Source organism: Balaenoptera physalus, assembly GCF_965194825.1.
Source record: "Balaenoptera physalus genome assembly, chromosome: 5".
Classification (NCBI taxonomy): domain Eukaryota; kingdom Metazoa; phylum Chordata; class Mammalia; order Artiodactyla; family Balaenopteridae; genus Balaenoptera; species Balaenoptera physalus.
Genome location: NC_138884.1, coordinates 118855788 through 118874809, shown reverse-complemented (window position 1 = coordinate 118874809; position 19022 = coordinate 118855788). Strand labels below are relative to the sequence as shown.

The window sequence follows — 19022 nt, the reverse complement described above, 5'->3', positions numbered from 1 at the left end:
AGGTGAGAAATGAGGGACTCTGTGCTTGCCTTCCAGTTGCTCAGGGCCTGGTTGGGGTTGTGATTGGCATTTGCCGGGTGATGAATGTATCATTATAGACCCCAGTGAGTGGGGTAAGACAGCTGTTTTATCACAGTTTAGAGGGGAGATTAGTTTAGTCTGGGCGTGATGGAGGAGAAGTGTGCTCAGATTTTTGAGGCAGAGGGGAACTGTATGAATAAGGTCTAATAATAATAATAATTTATATTATGTATAATAATATATAATATTATTATTATACATAATATAAATAATAATAATAATGACCATTATTTACTCCAGGAACAATGAAGAGACCTGTTTAACCACTCTGGAGGGTTTTTGTTGACTGGAGGTAAGATTGAATGAGCAGCATGGGGCTAGGTTGTATAGTTGTTAATGTTTGGCTGCTGAGTTGAGACTAGATTCTGTGAGAGATTTTGGACGAGGCTGGAATTTTTAATTTTCAGGGCCTTGTAAATCCTTCTTTGCCCCAGTAGGGAACACCCATCATCTTTTCCTCTCACATACATCAGCTGATAGGGACACGTGTCAGGACACGTGAATCCAGACACATTTAAAGTTCCCGTCACATGATGAAATTGGTATTCCAGGAAGACTGGTCTGCTAAAGAAATTAGACACTGTTAGAGCCCAGATGTAGAAGTCCTGGAGAACAAACAGGGTTATAGTAAGGTTTAAATGAATTAATAAACTTGAAGAATGCCTGGTACATGAGCACTGGTTAAGGTCTTTGTCTTGTTACTGCTATTAATTCATACAGTTGTGAGGGTGCAGAGTACTGGGCTAAGGTGGTAGTGGAAAAGCAGAATAGATGCGTTAAGAGCATTCAAGGAAGAGTAAGAAGGACCTGACGAGTTAGGGAATGAAAGAGGGAGACGTATTAAAAGAGGATCCTGAGGTTTTAATCCTGGGAAATGAGGAGAAAAGTCGCGGCATGCAGGGAATTTGGGAAGTAGGTTGAGGGCTGGAGTGATGGTGATAATAGTTAAACACTGAAGGAGTGTTTACTATGTGCTGGAGACAGTTTGAAATTTTTTACCTAAATTAACTTATTGAATTTCTGTACCATTTTTGAGGTGGGTATCATGAGAGACAGTGGTTTAAAGCAAGGACCCTGGAACTGACTGCTTGGACTCAAACCTGGGCTTCACTGTTTACTAACCGTGTAACCTTTGGCTAGTCACTTAATTTCTCTGTGCCTCAGTTTGCTCATCTATAAAATGGGAGTGATGGCCTCACAGGGATATTGTGAAGATTAAAGGAGTTAATATATGAAAAATGCTTAGAACAGTGTCTGGCATAAGTGTTGTGTGTGTGTTAGCTCTTACAGTCTGAGTATTATGTGTGTTAGCTGTTATTGTTAGTTATCCTCTTTATTCCAATTAGTATCTCCATTTTACTGATGAAGAAGCTGAGGCACAGAGATGTCATAGAGCTTGTAAAAGGTGGACCCAGTATTAAGCATGCTGCATGTAAGGGACAGATGGCCTTAGTAGAGATAGTCTGTAGAACAAGGCTATCCAATAGAAATATAACGTGAGCCACATAATGTAATTTAAATTTTTCTAGAGGTCATAGTAAAAAAAAAAAAGTGAAAAGGAGCAGGTTGAAATAAATTTTAATATTTATTTAACCCAGTATAGCTAAAGTACTGTCATCTCAATATAAAAATGAGTTCAATACTATCATAATCAATATAAAATTATTAAAAAATATACATAAGTATATATTTTACACTTAGCACACATCTCACTTTAGACTAACCACGTTTTATTTATTTATTTTTAATTAACATCTTTATTGGAGTATAATTGCTTTACAGCGTTGTGTTTCTGCTGTATAACAGAGTGAATCAGTTGTATGTATACATATATCCCCATGTCCCCTCCCTCTTGCGTCTCCCTCCCACCCTCCCTATCCCACCCCTCTAGGTGGTCACAAAGCACCGAGCTGATCTCCTTGTGCTATGCAGCTGCTTCCCACTAGCTATCTATTTTACATTTACTAACCACATTTTAAAAATTCAGTCGGGACCTGTGGACAGCACATCTCTAGGGATTGAGTTAGGTTAAGGTCGAAAATAAAGATTTGATGGTTAAATTCGAGTTAGAGAATATACTAGAGAGAAGGGAGGTGTCTCCATGTACCTACAAGAATGGTAAAGAAAATCAAGGATGAACATGCCCCTTTAGCCTCCTCTTATCTCAGTCTGACAAAGTATCAGGTGTAATGAGTATCATTTAGCATCTGATTGAACCTTTCTCTATTGGGACCGGTTTTCATCTGCCTTCCGTAAAACATTTCAAACTGTGTGTTAGCTGGCCCTCAGTTCAGACCCAGGTGTCACTCACCTATTTTGTAGACTCAGGTTGGGCCAAATCCGTTGCTTGGACCCGCTTTACAGTGGAGCTGGACCCGACTACCCACAGAGTAGTCTGAGATCTAGCATTGCCGTTCGGAAGCACATATAATCTCATTCTGGTTTGCCGTTCCATTCCCCTCGCTCCTCCATGCCCCAAATTCCTATAGCTCCATATCTCCAGCACCAACTCTCCTTCTATACCTTACCTCCTCAGGGTTTTACACAAGCCTTTCCTTCTGCCCTGATGCCTGTTGACCTTTATCACTTGCGGAAGTCTTCAGAGCCTCGGGCTCCTGTACCGAAACTGTGGCCTCCTGTGTCCACACGCTGTTGCACATAGGCTGAATTCTTTGTGCACCTCTGTGTTATTGTTGAGCTCTGCTATTATCGTGTATCATGTAATCATATTTCGTTATAGAGGTTTTGCGTCTACACGGAGCTTCTCCTCATATAACAGGATGGGGATAAGGGTTAGGGTGCTGAGTAAGCTTGGGTACTTATGTTATTAAAAGTCTTAGATAACTTACTAGTACCTTAGCACAGCTTAAGTAAGAGAATAAGCTCCATATGTGGTAGAATTAAAATTATAGTTTTGTCACTTACTTCCTGTGTGATCTTGGGCATGTTGCCTAACTCCTCTGTGCCTCACTGTCTTCAAATGTAATAATGTGGATAATGAAACACAGCTTGTAGTGGAGCTAACAGGGCATATCTCATAGGGTTATAATGAGGTTTCAGTTACTTAATACATTTAAAGCACTCTAGTGCTGGCACACGAGCACTATTTAAGGTGTTCTTATTTATTAATTCATCAAATATTTAACACCTGCTTTGTGTGTGTGTGTGCCTGTGTTCCAGGTGCTGGGGATGCAGTGGTAAAAAGACAGCAAAGGGTCCTGCTCTCATGGATATTACATTCTACCTGGGAGAGGGTTAATTGAAAAGCAAATAAATGAATGAACTATTTTTCCCTTTTATCATTTCTACCTTTTCTGAACAATTTGTCCCTCATACTGTTCGATGCCTTTCGTAGAAGGCCAGCAGCCCGTTCTGGATTTGGGGGAAGACTGAGGTGGTACAAAAATGAAGCAAGCATGCAGAAATGGAACACACAGCATATGGAAAGCCATATATTCCTCCTTCAGAGCACTGGCCTGGCTGTGTGCAGGGGCAGGTACTGAGTTTCCTTCCCTGGAAGCTAGGGAGATACTGCTGGAAAAGTTGCCTAAAGGAGAAGGAGAACTGGACTTCTACCAAGAATGTACTCCGTGTTGACTGACAACAAGAACGGGAAGAATGACAGCAGGGTCTAGATCCGCATTGTCCAATCTGGTAGCCAGTAGCCACCTGTGGCAACTTAAATTTAGTTAAAATAAGATGAAACATTCCGTGTTTCAGGTGCTACATTTCCATAGGAAACTCGTGGCCGCTGTATTGGGCTGTGCAGTATAGAACATTTTCATCACCTCAGAAAGTTATACTGGACAGGTCTAGATAGTAACTTTGGGATGGCTGCCGACATTTTTTCCTACTTATGTGTGTATTTTGTACTCGTGTATTCGTTCTTACTTTCTTCCCCGGGGAAGGAAATTTCGAGAGATGGTGGCAACTTTGGAATCACGGTTCTGGGCAATTCTGTAGTCCTGGCTCCGTCAGGGTACCCAGCTGTCAGTTAGCCTCCCCTTAGCATAGTGGCTTCTCTAAAGTTGAAATATGAAATAAGTTTCCCCAACTTGGCTCTATTACATCGACCTTTGGGGAGTAGTTTTCTTCTCCAGTGATTTTCAACCAGGTAAAAATTTACTGCCCCCAGGGGGGTGTTTGGAAAATATCTGGAGACATTTTTGTTTGTTATATTTGTGTGTGTGTGTGTAGGGGGGGTTGCTTCTGACATCTGCTGGGTAGAGGCCAGGGGTGCTGCTACAAATCCTGCAGTGCACAGGACAGTCCCCACAGCAAAGCATTATCGTTAATGCCGAGGCCCAAAAGACATTAATGCTGAGGTTGAGAAACCCTCTTCTATTCTTTGCTTTGAGTAAGAAAAAGGGGAAATAAATGAGGTAACTCTGAAATGCAAAACTAGTAATTTAAAATAAAATCCGATACTAGCATTTTCTCCTCCACCAGCTAGGATGTTACCATCTTTTGCTCTGAGATGGATCAATTACCCGTAGCATACCAACAACAAAACAGTCAAATCCAACCCTGAATTATTTTGAAAGCGAATTACTAAGTAATTAGTTCAAATGAAGAGACTGGTTTTTGTTTTTGTTTTTTTGCTTGTTTTTTTTTTTGGTATTTACCTAAGTGGTAATTATTTCTGTGAAATATCCTTTCCTAAGGACACAGTTCTCTACCAAGTAAGTTTTAACTGAGTAAACAGTGGAAATATTGGACAGTACATATAGAAATCCAGTTAGATGACTGCAGCCATTGTTCTTATTCTTCTCTGTAGTTTCTTTGATGGTTGCATCCCTTCCCTCTGTCTTTATCTCTCATATGTTTAAGTATTCAGTTCATTGTTTTTTTAGTATATTTACAGTTTTATAACCATCACCAATATCTACTTTTAACATTTTCATCACCCCAAAAAGAAACCCTGTACCCATTAGCAGTCATTCCCTATCCTTCCCCTTTCCCCCTCTCTAGCACCTGCCAACCAATAATCTACTTTTTGTCTCTGGGTTTCCCTATTCTAGACTTTCCTATAAATGTAATGATATAATATATGGCCTTTAGTGTCTAATTTCTTTAACTTAGAATAATATTTTCAGGGTTCATCCATGTTGTAGCATGTATCAATACTTCATTCCTTTATATGATTGAATAATATTATGTTTTCTGGATGTATCACATTTTGCTTATCCTTTCATTAGTTGATGAACATTTGAGTTGTTTCTCCTCTTCAGTTGCTATGAATAATGCTGCTGTGAACATTCATGTACAGTAAGTCTCCTACATATGAACGAGTTCCGTTCCGAGAGCGCATTTATAAGTCCAATTTGTTCGTAAGTCCAACAAAGTTAGCCTAGGTACTTAACTAACACAGTCGGCTATATGGTACTGTACTGTAATAGGTTTATAATACTTTTCACAAAAATAATACATAAAAAACAAACACAAAAAATAAAACATTTTTAATCTTACAGTACAGTACCTTGAAAAGTACGGTACAGTGCTGGCTACGTCACTGCTGCTTTTATGCTTGCTTCTGGACACCCTGGGCTTGAAATAAAGATACTGTACTACTGTACTCTATACAGTATTGTACAGTAAAGTACACAAAAGCACAACCACTTGTAGAGGACGCATCCCCATCATGTATGTAGGGAAAGCCCCGCTGTCACCATAGTGGGAGGCAGGGGCCTGTCACAGTGTAAAGGTGTCTTTCTCTCTTTATCGTTTGTCTCCTTCCCTGAAATGTTTTTGATCCGTTTTACTCCCCGTATCTAGGAGGGCTCCATCAACAAATGATGAATGAACAGGTAGTCTCAGGCTCATTTCTGACTTCTAGGAATCTCTTATGGCTGGACTTCCCAACTGGAGGTCATCCAGGGCCCCTTCCATTAGAAGTATTCACAGTTTAAAATATCCATTAAGTAAATATTTAAGTGTTCTTTAATCTTTAAAACAGAATAGTTGGAGAGCCATAATGTATATGCGGAGTGTATACATGACAGTTGGTGATCGAATAGGCATGCCAGTATCTTAGCTCTGATTCAGGAGATCTGGGGTGGGGCCTGAGATTCACTTTCTGAGAAGCAGCCAGGTCATTGCCGGTGCTGCTGTGCCCCATGCTTCGTAGCAGCAAGGTTTTAAGTGTAGCCTTTTCAAGTTGTTTTCTTAACCTCCAGGAATGTATGAGCCTCACACTTGCTGTTTGTCTTTGGCTTGTTAACGTGAACGTTCGAAAGATTAATTTCAGTTATCAATAACTCTGTGAACTACAGCTTTCTTCTCATTGTATTCTTTTCAGTTTTATCCACATGGTACTCTACCGTCTCTCCAGTTTACTCACAGTATGTCTTGGGATATAAAAGACACATCCGTGGTACCATTTCAGGTATTCTCTTTGGAAGAATATACTGTTTGGCAGTCAGTTTAAGATGGGTGGTGGGGTGAGTGATAGATGTCGAAGTCCAGAATTACGCTTGATATTTGGTATATTTTCTGTGCCTTTACAAATTTCACTTAAAAATGCAGAGTTCTTCATAAAATCATCATAAACTCACAAACCATGAAATTCTCCTAAATAGCATCATAGGAGAAGTTAATTTGTCCCATAGGGAAGTGGATAAAATAACAAAACAGCCCATGTGGAAATTAAGGTGGGTCAAAAAGGGTCACAGGGCCACTCGTGTGGGTGTTGAGGACAACAGTTTGTAGAATGTGTAGGAAATGTACACCACAAATATGAGAGGCCCCCTGACGTTAGCTTAGTAACAGGACTGGTAGTCATTTAGTCCCAATCGTAGAAAGAGAAGGAATTCTTTTGAATTGTCCCAGTTCTGCTATTCTTAAGACTTCTGAATGTCAATCATCATTTCATTTGCAAGTTATACAGAGAACACAAATCACGCTTTAAAATAAATGCCTTATATCTAACTTTTACTGAACACTGACTAGACACAAGAAAAGAGGTTGGGTGTTGTGAAAAACACAAAGAACTATAACTCATAGTGCTTGGCCTATTCTCCCAAGGAAATAAAAATTATATACAAAAAGACATCGTATAAAACAGTCCATAAATAACAGACGAATCCTATGGGCAGTAAATGTTACAGGGACTGCCTTGGGTGTATGTACAACAAGCCAAATATTACTATAAACCACCCAGACTCTTAGAAAAGAATAAGCCTGATTTCATTGTTCTGTGAGTAGAAACTAGGGCATTGAAGACTCTGAGAACAGGAATGGAGAGTTGGAAGGAAATAACTCACTGATGCACACACTAATGTCATGTTTTCCTGGCGGGATTATAGGAAGGCTTTGGCTAGAGCGGGTGGAAAAGGAAAAGAGAGGGGAAGGGGAACTAGAAGATTACATATGGAAGTGACCTTCAGATTTTTAGTGAAATTCAGGCATACACCCACCACCTTGCAATTCTAATAGTTTTAAAAAGTGCTCTTTGATTTATTCTGAAAAACCAGAAGGTAGGAGATTGTGGCAAATCTTATTTTAAGTTTGTGTTTTAATATGGAAGATATCAAACATACATTAACAGTAAGCCTCCTTGTACCCAGACTGCCATATTTACTGCCAGAATTTTTTTAAATGTAGGAGGCAAGAAGCCCGGAGGGAGCATACTTTTCTAGTGATTAAAACAATCTCTTATCCTATATTTTCTCTCAACCACAGCCTCAGCATTTTGTAGCTTCTCAGTTTTTATACATTCTACTCAATTTAAAAAGAAAAGCAGAAGATAATTTTATGGTGCCAAAATGAATTAAAACTCATTAAATACATGTTTCTTCTTGCCCCAAAGCAAAGTAACTTGGAAAAAAATCCCGAAACAAAACGACGAAGTCAAACAGGTTCTGCAAGTGTAGGCAGCTAATGTGTATAGCACCCTCCTTGTGCCCCTATCCCAGTCCTGTCCCCTTCCAGCAGACCCAGCTCCTGTCTCCTCTCCTCCCAGGCTGCCTGCCTGGGAGCTAAAACTGGATACCGCAGGAAAGAGGGGCCGCTGCTTCCCGGGAGACGCAGATGTCTGGGTCAGACACCCCGGGTTTTGTTTAAAATCCTGGAAAAGCAGAGCTGGAAAGTTATGTTTGCTTCATCAGTTTAATTGAAATGAAATGGTTTGGGAGACCCATAGTAGAATTCTTCGTGATTATTGAAACTATTGATACATCTGCTAATGAGATGGTTAGTGGGGGAGGGGTGCAGCTTTTGTGGTGGGCCTATTAAAAGAATGGTCAAATTGTCCCTTTGGCTCCTGAGGACACCCCCAGGGCAGTGAGTGAGAGTAAGATGCAGATGGGCAGAGATGCTTTCTCCTGTACACTAGGGGGATTGTGCAGGGAGAGGGGGAAAGAGATCCTGAACCTCAGGCACCTTCTCAGGCCAACCAGTTTTAGAAAAGAACACATCTGGAAGTTGAAGATCTGGATGGAAATGGTCCCTTGACAAAGTCCATGTTCGTGTACCTATGAGGGTGTTTGTTCCCCATTTTGAAGACCTCTGGGTCAAGGGTGAATCAGTCTGACTCTTCCATGCCTCAACCTGAGCCACTCACGTGGCTGCAGAAAACATGGTCATGGCCACTGCTCTTGCTTTAGATGTGTGACCGTTGCCTCCAGACAGCTTGTTTGGACTGCCCAGCAATCATTCTGGATTTCCCCAGTTACTTTTTCACTTTTCTTCGCACTTGCTGTTCCCTGTCTGGAAGGTGCTTCCCTCAGAGGTCATCAGAGATCTTAAATAGCCTCTTTTTGCTGAAGCCTTCCTTGGCCACCCTGTCTAAATATCACACTTCCTATGATATTTCTTCACTTTTTTTGCTTTATTTACTTTTTCCCCCTCTTTGATACTTCTAACTTACATAATTTCCTTATTTATCTTGGTGTTTTCTTTTCTCGCCTCTATTTTTCCTCTTAGTCCAGTGGTTCTCAAACTTGAACTGGCATCCGAGTCACTTGGAGGCTTTAAAATGCAGATTGTCAGGCCCCACCCCAGAGTTTCTGACTTAGTCTGCTTGGGGCAGGTCCTGATAATTTGCATTTCTAGCAGTTCCCAGGAGATGCCAAAGCTGCTGGTTAGGGACCACGCTTTGAGAGCCGCTGCCCTGGGAGGGAAGACTAGAGAAGCCCCAGGAGGACAGTGATTTTATTGGTATTGTGCACTTCTGTTTCATCAGCACCTAGAAGAATGTCAAGCATGTAGTGTGCATTCAGTAGATATCTTTGAGTGAATGATGAATAAAACTGTCTTAAAAAAAATAAGAGCTATACGCAGTATCAAATACAAACACCCTATTAAAAGAATGCTGTCACTTACCTATTTTATAAAGGCATAACTTGTTGAAAAGAATCTAAATTATGTTTTTGCTCCATAGGAGGAGAAAATAGAGGCTATGTGATTCATTTTTTTAATTTTAGAAAACAACTTTATTGAGATAATTTGCCTACCGTTCAATTTACCCGCTTAAAATGTACAATTTGGTAGTTTTTATTATATTTACACAGTTGTGCAACCATCACCACAGTCAATTTTAGAGCATTTTAATTACCCCAGAAAAGAACCCCATATCCATTAGAAGTCATTCCACATTCCTCTCCCAACATCCCAGCCTGAGGTAACCACTAATCTGCTTTCTATCTCTTTAGATTTCCCTATTCTGGATGGTTCATATAAATGGAATTATGCAATATGTGGTCTTTGTGACTGGCATCTTTCACTTAGCATAATGTTTTTGAGGTTTGTCCGTATTGTAGGTTGTATTAGTACTTCATTCCTTTTTATTACCAAATAATATTCCACTGTATGTATATACCATACAATTAAACAGTTTTGTTTATCTAATTATTAATTGATGGACAAATAGGTTGTTTTCACCTTTTGGCCTTTATGAATCATGCTGCCAGAACATATGTGTACAAGTTTTGTGTGGACATGTTTTCATTTCTTGTGAACATAAATCTAGGAGTGGGAATCATTTGGACATATGATAATTATATTTAATGTTTTGTAGAACTTCTGTTTTCCAAAGTGACTGTACATTCCCATCAGCAAACATATGAGGATTCTAATTTCTCCATATCCTCACTAGCGCTTGTTATTTCCTGTGTTTTTGATTATAGCCATCGAGTGGGTGTACAGTGGTATCTCGTGGTTTTGATTTGCATTTCTTGGATGGCTAATGATGTCGAGCATCTTTTAATGTGCTTATTCACCATTTGTATTTTTTTTCTTTGGAGAAACGTCTATTAAGATCCTTTGAGACCTATGTAATTTTATGCCCTTTTTGTTTAAGGAGAAGAAAATTTGAGAGAACAATAATTACGTTCCATTTTTTTCATCATGCATTTCATGATACCTGCAGACATCCCTTCCACACTTCATTCAGGAATCTGCTCAGATGCCACCTTCTCAGAGGTTTTTCCTGATCATCCTGTCTAAAGAGGCACTCATCCCCTATCTCTCTTTCCATTCTTACCCTGTTTTATTTTCAGAGTGCACTTGTCACTCTCTGATTTAATAATTAAGTGTTATTGGTCTGTCTCCTGCCAGTGGAATGAGCTCAATGAGAGTAGGGACCCTGTTTTGTTCACTTGGTGTACTAGTAGGGCCTCAGGAAACAATGGTTGAACGAATGAATGAGTGAGAAGACTGGGCTCTGGAGTCTGCCACTTACTAGTTAGGGGAACTGGGGCAAATTATTTAACTTTTCTCAGGTTTCACACCTTCATCGGGAAAACCACAGTAGTAGGAGTTTCTGCATCCTTGAGGGGCTTTGCAGACTAATTAATTGGTGTATGTAAAGAACTGAACACTGTGCCAGGTACTCTAAAGAAAGAAAAAGCTGTTAGTTTTCATCTTTTTCCTTGCTTTTGGCATGTTACATAGGGCAGTTACTGTATGTTTGCAAGGAATATATGTTTACCTTTTTAGGGACTCAGGTAAACCAGAATTCTTTCTTTTTTTTCTTTTTTCCAGGGGATGCAGAGGGCAACTAATGTCACCTATCAAGCTCACCACGTCAGCAGGAACAAGAGAGGTCAGGTGGTGGGGACCAGAGGTGGCTTTCGCGGTTGCACGGTTTGGCTAACAGGTACGGTCTGGAGAGATAAGCCAGTCTATTTCAAAAGCAGTGGTATAGACAGCCTTGAGCTAGGAGTAAGGATACCTAAATTTTGAGCTCTATTCTTGTATCTGGAGCATCAGAATATGTAACTGACAAAGTTGCTTAATAATAACTTCTGGTAATTCCTTTCGTTCTTTACAAAATTGCTGTTAAATGGGGAAAATCAGAATGCATCTTAAAACTACTTTCTAGTTGATAACTACCTTACATTCTATAAAATTCTGCATGCAAATAGGACCTGGATTCTGCCTTCAAGATGCTAATAATGTAGACCATATGAAGAGAAAGAATGTGTGGTAAAGAATGTCACACAATCAGTTTCTAATGATTCTTCTTCTGCTTTGGCTTCTGATTGATTCTTGTGTTGATTTTCCCAGAATCTCTTTGAGAGGGTAAATTGATCCAGGTTTTGGAGGTGGTTTTAAAAATGATGGATCTTTTTTCACTTCTAGGAGTTTTAAATAAAATTTTGTTGCATCTTGCCAATTTACCCATGTTGGAGGACAGAGGGAATGAAAAGTGCCCCCTGAATTGAGAAGGAATCTTGAGACTGAAAAGCAAGGCAGGCAGCTCCATATAATCAGTGGATCAGTTTATTATAGGGTAACTTATTCACAGGGTGGGATCTGGCAAACAGTGATCTGGAAACATTCACAGCTGCACTCTGCACTGCTGAGGGGCCACTGGGACAATTTCATAGTTAACCTAGGGTACGGGGGTATGTGCTTGGAAACAGGAAGTGTATTCCTTAGTCAGGATTTGTGAATGGGTAACTAGTCTTCTGGGCACCAGGAATATATTAGCGAAGCTCTTCATCATTGTTTGGGGACTAACAGAGCATAGAGGCCACCTGGACCTAACGAACATTAAACAATCTATTAACTACAAAGCCTTGATGACAGAGAAGCGCCAAGTTGGCATCAGTTATGCCGACAGCCACACAACCCACTAAAATTTATACCTATTTATTTTCCAAATGTGGATGTGGGTCCATTTTCCAATGTCTTTGTCAACATGGATATTACCCATCCTTAAAACTTTTGCTGATTGCCAAAAAACAGCATTCCCATTTTCTGTTTTTATAAATTGAAAATTTCAGCTATAGATAGGTCTGTGTGTTTCTGTATGAAAGAAGAGAGCATTTTTGAGTTCTTCCCATCTCCTCATTCTTAAGTCTAGAGTGATGTTAAATTGTTACATTTATATTGTCTAGGCTTGTGACACATTCTGTTCCAAATCTTAAATTTCCATAGGTGTTTGTATTTGAGTTCTGTAAGTAAATTGATTCAACCTTACCACCTTCCCATCAGTTCTTTTATTACGGCATGCCCACTCATGAGCTCTTTCTTTGAGTCAAGTTTTTATGGTCTGTATTTTTTTGTTCAGTGGTTTTTATAAGATGGCTTTCCGTTGGATTCTGAATTCCCTGAGTTTTTATGTTGGAGTAATGTTTTAAGAGTTCCAGGACAAAGAAAGTATGAACCAAATATATATTTTACCCAGCCAAGTTGTCGTAAAAGACAGGCAGACATTTCTTCTATTAAATATGACTAATCCAATTTTTTTTCTTGTTCTAAGGAGCTTTCCTTTTTTTACCTGCATGCCTGAAGAATTATTTCTTTTCGTATATTTTCTTTCGGAAGTTTTGCTTTTCTCGTTTAGGCCCTTTTCCTTCTGCAATTGATTTTTGCGTGTAGTGTGAGGGACGGATCCATTTTCTTTTTTTTCCATATGGAGAATCAGTTGTCCCAAGATGAGGGTATCCTTTTTCTCTGATCTGCTGTGCCAGCTGTCCTAGATCAGGTTTCCACTTATGTGTGGATTTGTTTCTGGGAGCTCTGATCTATTCCACTGGTATACTTGTCTATTGCTCTATTATTGCCACACTGTCTTAATTACTATATATTTGTAGAGTCTTGAAATCTAGTGGAGTAAATCCTCTTACCTTCTTCATTAGGAATGTCTTGACTTTTTTTTTTTTTTTTTTGGCTCTTTGTATTGTATAAATTTTGTAATAGGTTTAACTAATTCCACCAAAATCCAGTTGGGATTTGATTTGGGATTACATTGTATCTAAAGGTCAGTTTGGGAGGAAATTGATCTTTAGAATATTGGGTACTCCTTTTCTTAAACATGATATATTCCATTTATTTTACCACTAATTATGCTTATAAATACTTCTATCAGATTTTTTTGGTACTTGCTTTTACAGTGTAGGATGTAATCAGTTTGATAAATGTGTATTTGTAAAGAAAATGTGTTCCCCTAATGTGGGCAATATTCTATATATGTTCATCAGATCAAGGTTGTTAGTTATGTTGTCAAATTTATAGCCTTCACTTTTTTTTTTTTTTTTTTGATATTGTTGGAAACAGAAGTCATGATTTCTTTCTTCTTCTTGCAATTCAGTAGCTTAACCAGATCTGTCCAGGTATGGAGTGGTTTGTATGTCATTTTCTTGGAACACTGTTTTTTCTTACATCTTATTTCGGAAAAACTTTCTTGTTTTGTATTTTTACATTGATTGGTATATGAGTTTCCCAGGGCCACTGTAACAAATTACTACAAACCGAGTGGCTTCAAACAACAGAAGTTTATTCTCTCACAGTTTGGGAGCCTGAAATCAAGGATGGTTCCTTCTGTCAGCTCTGGGGAAGAATCTGTTCCATGCCTCTCTCCTGGCGTCTGGTTCTGCTGGCAATCCTTAGCGCTCCTTGGCTTGTAGAGGTACCACTCCAGTCTCTGCTTTCGCCTTCAGATGGCCTTGTTATAAAGATTTCAGTCACTGGATTTAGTGCCCACTGTAGTCCTGTGTGACCTCATTTTAATTTAACTAATTACATGCACAGAGACCCTGTTTCCAAATAAGGTCACATTCTGAGGTTCCAGGTGTATGTGAATTTTGGGGAGGACACTATTCAATCTAGTACATTTGGTTTCTCTTTGGTATACCAGTTTGCTTTATCTTAGTTTTGGATTATCTGTCTTGCATTATCTATTAATTTTCTCTAACCACTTTGATTTCCTAGCCTTTTTGTCTACATTCAGTGAAATTTTCTGTGTCATTAGTTCAGTTTTCAGCAGTGTCTATTCTTTGTTTCAAATTAAATATGTACATAAAATATGTACATGTACACATGTATGTATAAACAGACACTTCAATTGTAGTTTAGGTTATCTTTGTGTTTTTTTTAATTTTTATTTTATATTGGAGTATAGTTGATTAGGTTGTCTTTGTTGTATAAGAAGTTGATGTTTTCAGTTTTTTTTCCCCTGATACTTAGTGTTCAACTCGTAGTTAAAAACAACAATAACAAAGAACAGAAAAACCTAGTCTCCCCAACCTCCATCACTTTGTTCAGTCATTGTTGCTATGCAACAAATTACCCAAAACCTAGTGGTGTGAAACAACCATTTTAATTTGTTCACTGTTTTGTGGGTAAGGAATTCAGAAGTGCTCTGCTGGGCAGTTCCCCCCTGGGTCTTGCTTGGTTGCAGTCATGCTGGCTTGGGCTCCAGTCATCTAAAGCCACAACTGGCTGGGTGTCCGCGATGACTCCCCGGTGGATGCTGCTGGTCCGCTCGGAGCTTAGCTGGCTAAGGCTATCGACAGGAACACCTACTTCTGATTTCTCTAGCACGGTGGTCTCAGAGTATTTTACAGCTGGCTTCTCCCGAATTAAATATCCTAAGAGAAGCTGAATAGCCTTTTCTGACCCAGTCTTGGAAGTCATGCTCATCATTTTCACTCTATTGTTTTGGTTACAGGCGACTCCTAAGTCCAGCCCAGATTCAAGGGCTGAGAAATACTCTACCTCTGGGTGTGACAGTGGCAGTGTCACATTGTAAAAAAGCTTTCAGTCAATCTTTGGAAAATACTACCTGCTGCACTCATGTTAATATACATTTTTAATGTAGAAACCATATAACACTATATTGATCCTCTTAACATATCATCCTTTTTAAAATTGATTTTTCAGTTAGCCTTCTATACTAGCACGTCAAAGTATCAGTACATTAGGTTTCAGTGTTTTATCTCTTGTCTCATAACTATCTTAATTTTTTTTTTTGAAATATCTATCTGTGTATTTATATATTTGGCTGCGTCAGGGTCTTAGCTGCGGCATGCAGGATCTTCGTTGTGGCATGTGGGATCTTTAGTTGCGGCATGCGAACTCTTAGTTATGGCATGTGGGATCTAGTTCCCTGACCAGGGATTGAACCTGGGCCCCCTGCATTGGGAGTGTGAAGTCTTAGCCACTGGACTATGAGGGAAGTACCTATCTTAGTTGTGAATTCTGATACACTCATCAAGGTGGCAAGTATTAGTGCATAAATGTACTCTTTCCTTTTCCTTTACTCATCGTTTAGTGACTAAACATTGGTAGAGGAAGGTGAAATGAGGATATTCTTTCAAGGTTAATTATATTATAAATTGGATTCCCAGGTGCTTTTATCATGGTAACCTTTGGGAGGTGTTGATCCTGGGATATAGAGGTAACTTTCTAATATTTATCTCACTTACTTTTGTCCTTTCTTTTTCTTCCCTCACCAGAAATAATTTGGTCATATAACTTTCTTTTAAAATTGGCATGCAGCTTTAGAATAGTGGTAACAAGAGGACAAAGTGAATATCTACCCAACCATGTGTAATATTAAAATTGGTTAAGCCTTTGTAGCTCAGTGATTTCTAGGGTACCTTCGGGGTTAGACAGAAGTTACTAAAAACATAAATGCTTATTATATTTAAACTACAGATGTTTTTCAAGCTAAGACGTAGTAAAATTTTACAGAGAAATATTAGACAAGAATGTTGCTAAGAGACTGCTCTGAATAATGAATATAATTAAGCCTGTGGTTAAAATTCTTTATTACTTATCCTCCTAACTTTATGTATGGAATCTGTTTGGACTGTTCATTTCTAGGCTTATCGGGAGCAGGAAAGACCACCGTAAGCATGGCTTTGGAGGAGTACTTGGTTTGCCATGGTATTCCATGCTACACTTTGGATGGTGACAACATTCGTCAAGGTCTCAATAAAAATCTTGGCTTTAGTCCTGAAGACAGAGAAGAGAATGTTCGACGCATCGCAGAAGTTGCTAAGCTGTTTGCAGATGCTGGCTTAGTGTGCATCACAAGTTTTATATCGCCTTATACTCAGGTATGTGGCTTTTGCGCCATTGCTGTTCTAATTACATGTATTGAGAATATGGTGTCAGGCAAAGCAAATAATTTAAACACTGACATGTACTTTGAGGCTAAATCCAAATTAAAACAATTAACCTACAACATTTTTGTGCCGCAGCTTCCTGAGTAAATTCATTTTTGAAAAGCTTGCTATATAACCCACACACCCACCGCCCCCCTCAAAAGTATAACCAAAGTTGTTGAAGAAGTCAATGGCCAAATTATTTCAAGTTTGACTTTTCAGTTCAAAAATCCTATAATAAATACTCAACATGTATCAAACACCAGGGAAAATCTTAGGTTTCTTAACATGTGTCCTATCGTGGCTTCTTTGCTCACAATTCTTGAGTTTCATCTTTCATCACACTCTGTCTTATTTTAGAGACCATAGAGCACTAATTCACTTTTTTGTATGTCTCTGAAAAAAATCATGCTGTTTCTCACCACGAGAATTCTGTTTCCCTCTGCCTCGAAGGCCCTCTTCTCCTTCCTGTTAGCCTCGCCTCAGCATCGGTTGACACCTGTTCATGCTTTGAGACTCAGGTTGGGTATTTCTTCCTCCTAAGTCTCTCAGGCTTTGTTGGGTACTTGTCTTTGGTGCCCTTGTTATTGTACCATAGCACATTGTTTTATTATAAATACCAGTTCTTTGGTTGGGGGTGCTAATAGCAGCAGTAATAATAATAATAATGATAATAATAGCAGCTAACGTTTATTGAGCACTTACTGTGTACTGGTAACAGTTTGAAAGTGCTTTTATGTGAATTAGCTCACTTAGTTCTCATCACCCAATGAGGAGGGTGGAGGTGAGGAAACAGAGGTGTCAGTCACCCCACCTCACACACTCTACATGGCAGAGCAAGGATTTGCACCCAGACAGTGTCAGTGGAACCTGTGCTCTTGCCCACTGTGCTTTGCTGTCTCGAAACCCCACTGGCTCTTTGAAGGGTGGGACTACATCTGATTTATCTTTATAATCTTGATGCCAAGCCCAGATCCTGGAACACAGTAGATATTTAGTGTTTGTTAAATGATAGCATAGCCCCTTAGGAAGCCCAGATATGAAAGAACAGGTGAGTTAGTTTAGTAGTTAAACACAGCGGCTTTGAAGCCGGAAACAAGAGACTGAAGTCTCGGCTCTGCCAGTTACTGTTAGGACCTTGGCCGATTTACTTAACCTTCCAAGCTCAGATAATACCTACCTCGTAGGGTTGCTCTGAGGATTAGGTAAATCATGCATTCACAGCTTTCAGCATAGTGCCTGATGTGTAATAAATATTCAGTAAGTGTAGTAAATAATGGTGCAACTCTAGTACTGTATCATAAATCTGGATGGTTACTTGGACTTTTTTTAAAAACAAAAACAAAATTTGAGCTGTAAGGGTTATAGATAAGTGTGAGACTGAGTGTTAATCATACAGGTTCACTCATGGCTGGAGTCCTAAAAGGTTCTTTGAGGACTAGCTACTTCTCATTTTCCTGAAACACTGGGATCAGTGTCAATATGTCAGTTTAAGGTATCCTGAATAATGAAGTGTATGAGAGAATGAGACTTGTTAGAGTTCCTGAATTTTTGCATATAAACAGTTTTCATAGTAATACAGTAACAGTGTTATTCTTGCCCTTTCTGGGAAGCTTTGCAACTCTTGGAAAAAGAGAAAGTCACACCTGATTTGGAGAGCGAGCGGCTGAGACCTGGGTATCTAAAAGTATACGCTGATCTGTTTTTTTGGCTCCCTTGTTTCCATAGCATGGAGCAACACCTTTGTTGATCTCATCCCCAGAAGCACCAAGAATGAAAATGAGGTTCGGACTATGCTTAGGTCATGTCAAAATTCATGATCATATTTGGACCAAATCATATAATACAGGATATGTGTATTCTTCTCTGTCACCACTAACCTTGGGCATCGTGGTTGTAAAAATAAACCTGATAGTTCTTATCCTTGAGGAGTCAGTAGGTAGTCTGGTGGGAGCATAGAGATGCGAACAGTTGCAGTATCGTGAGGCAGGTGGTGAGGTACATGTATATAAGGGTGCTGTGGAAGATTCACAGAGGAAGTGCTGCTTGAAATGCGTCATGAGGGGCTTCCCTGGTGGTGCAGTGGTTGAGAGTCTGCCTGCCAATGCAGGGGACACGGGTTCGAGCCCTGGTTTGGGAAGATCCCACATGCCGCGGAGCAACTAGGCCCATGAGCCACAATTACTGAGCCTGCGCGTCTGGAGCCTGTGCTCCGCAACAAGAGAGGCCGCGATAGCGAGAGCCCCGCGCACCGCGATGAAGAGTGGCCCCCGCTTGCCGCAACTAGAGAAAGCCCTCGCACAGAAACGAAGACCCAACGCAGCCAAAAATAAATAAATAAATAAATAAATAAATAAAAAAATTAAAAATGCTTTAAAAAAAAAAAAAATGCGTCATGAAAGATGAGTCAGTTTTCTCGCAGGAGAAAACTATCTCACAGAGGAGATGCTACAGGATTTGCAAAAGCATGGAAATGTGAGGGACTTAGGTCTTTGGGGGAACTGTAGGTAGTTTGTTTTGGCTGCTCTGCCGGATGAACGTGAGGGGAGATGAAGCTCGAGCGATTTGCAGAGGTCTGACGGTGAACTCCGGACTGCTCGGGAC

The 19022-nt window shown here is 39.7% G+C and overlaps 1 protein-coding gene across 4 annotated transcripts in view; it reads left to right on the top strand.

Annotated features, from left to right (window-relative positions):
- Positions 1-19022, top strand: part of PAPSS1 (3'-phosphoadenosine 5'-phosphosulfate synthase 1) — a 104217-nt gene that overhangs the window by 1735 nt on the left and 83460 nt on the right. For 3 of the 4 annotated variants that reach the window (XM_082462835.1, XM_082462836.1, XM_082462837.1), the window contains exons 2-3: positions 11062-11176; positions 16135-16370. In XM_082462835.1, coding sequence (XP_082318961.1) covers positions 11062-11176; positions 16135-16370 — 351 coding nt within the window. Of the gene's footprint in view, positions 1-6379; positions 6467-11061; positions 11177-16134; positions 16371-19022 lie in introns of all 4 variants that reach the window. The other variant, XM_082462834.1, reaches the window with a different exon arrangement.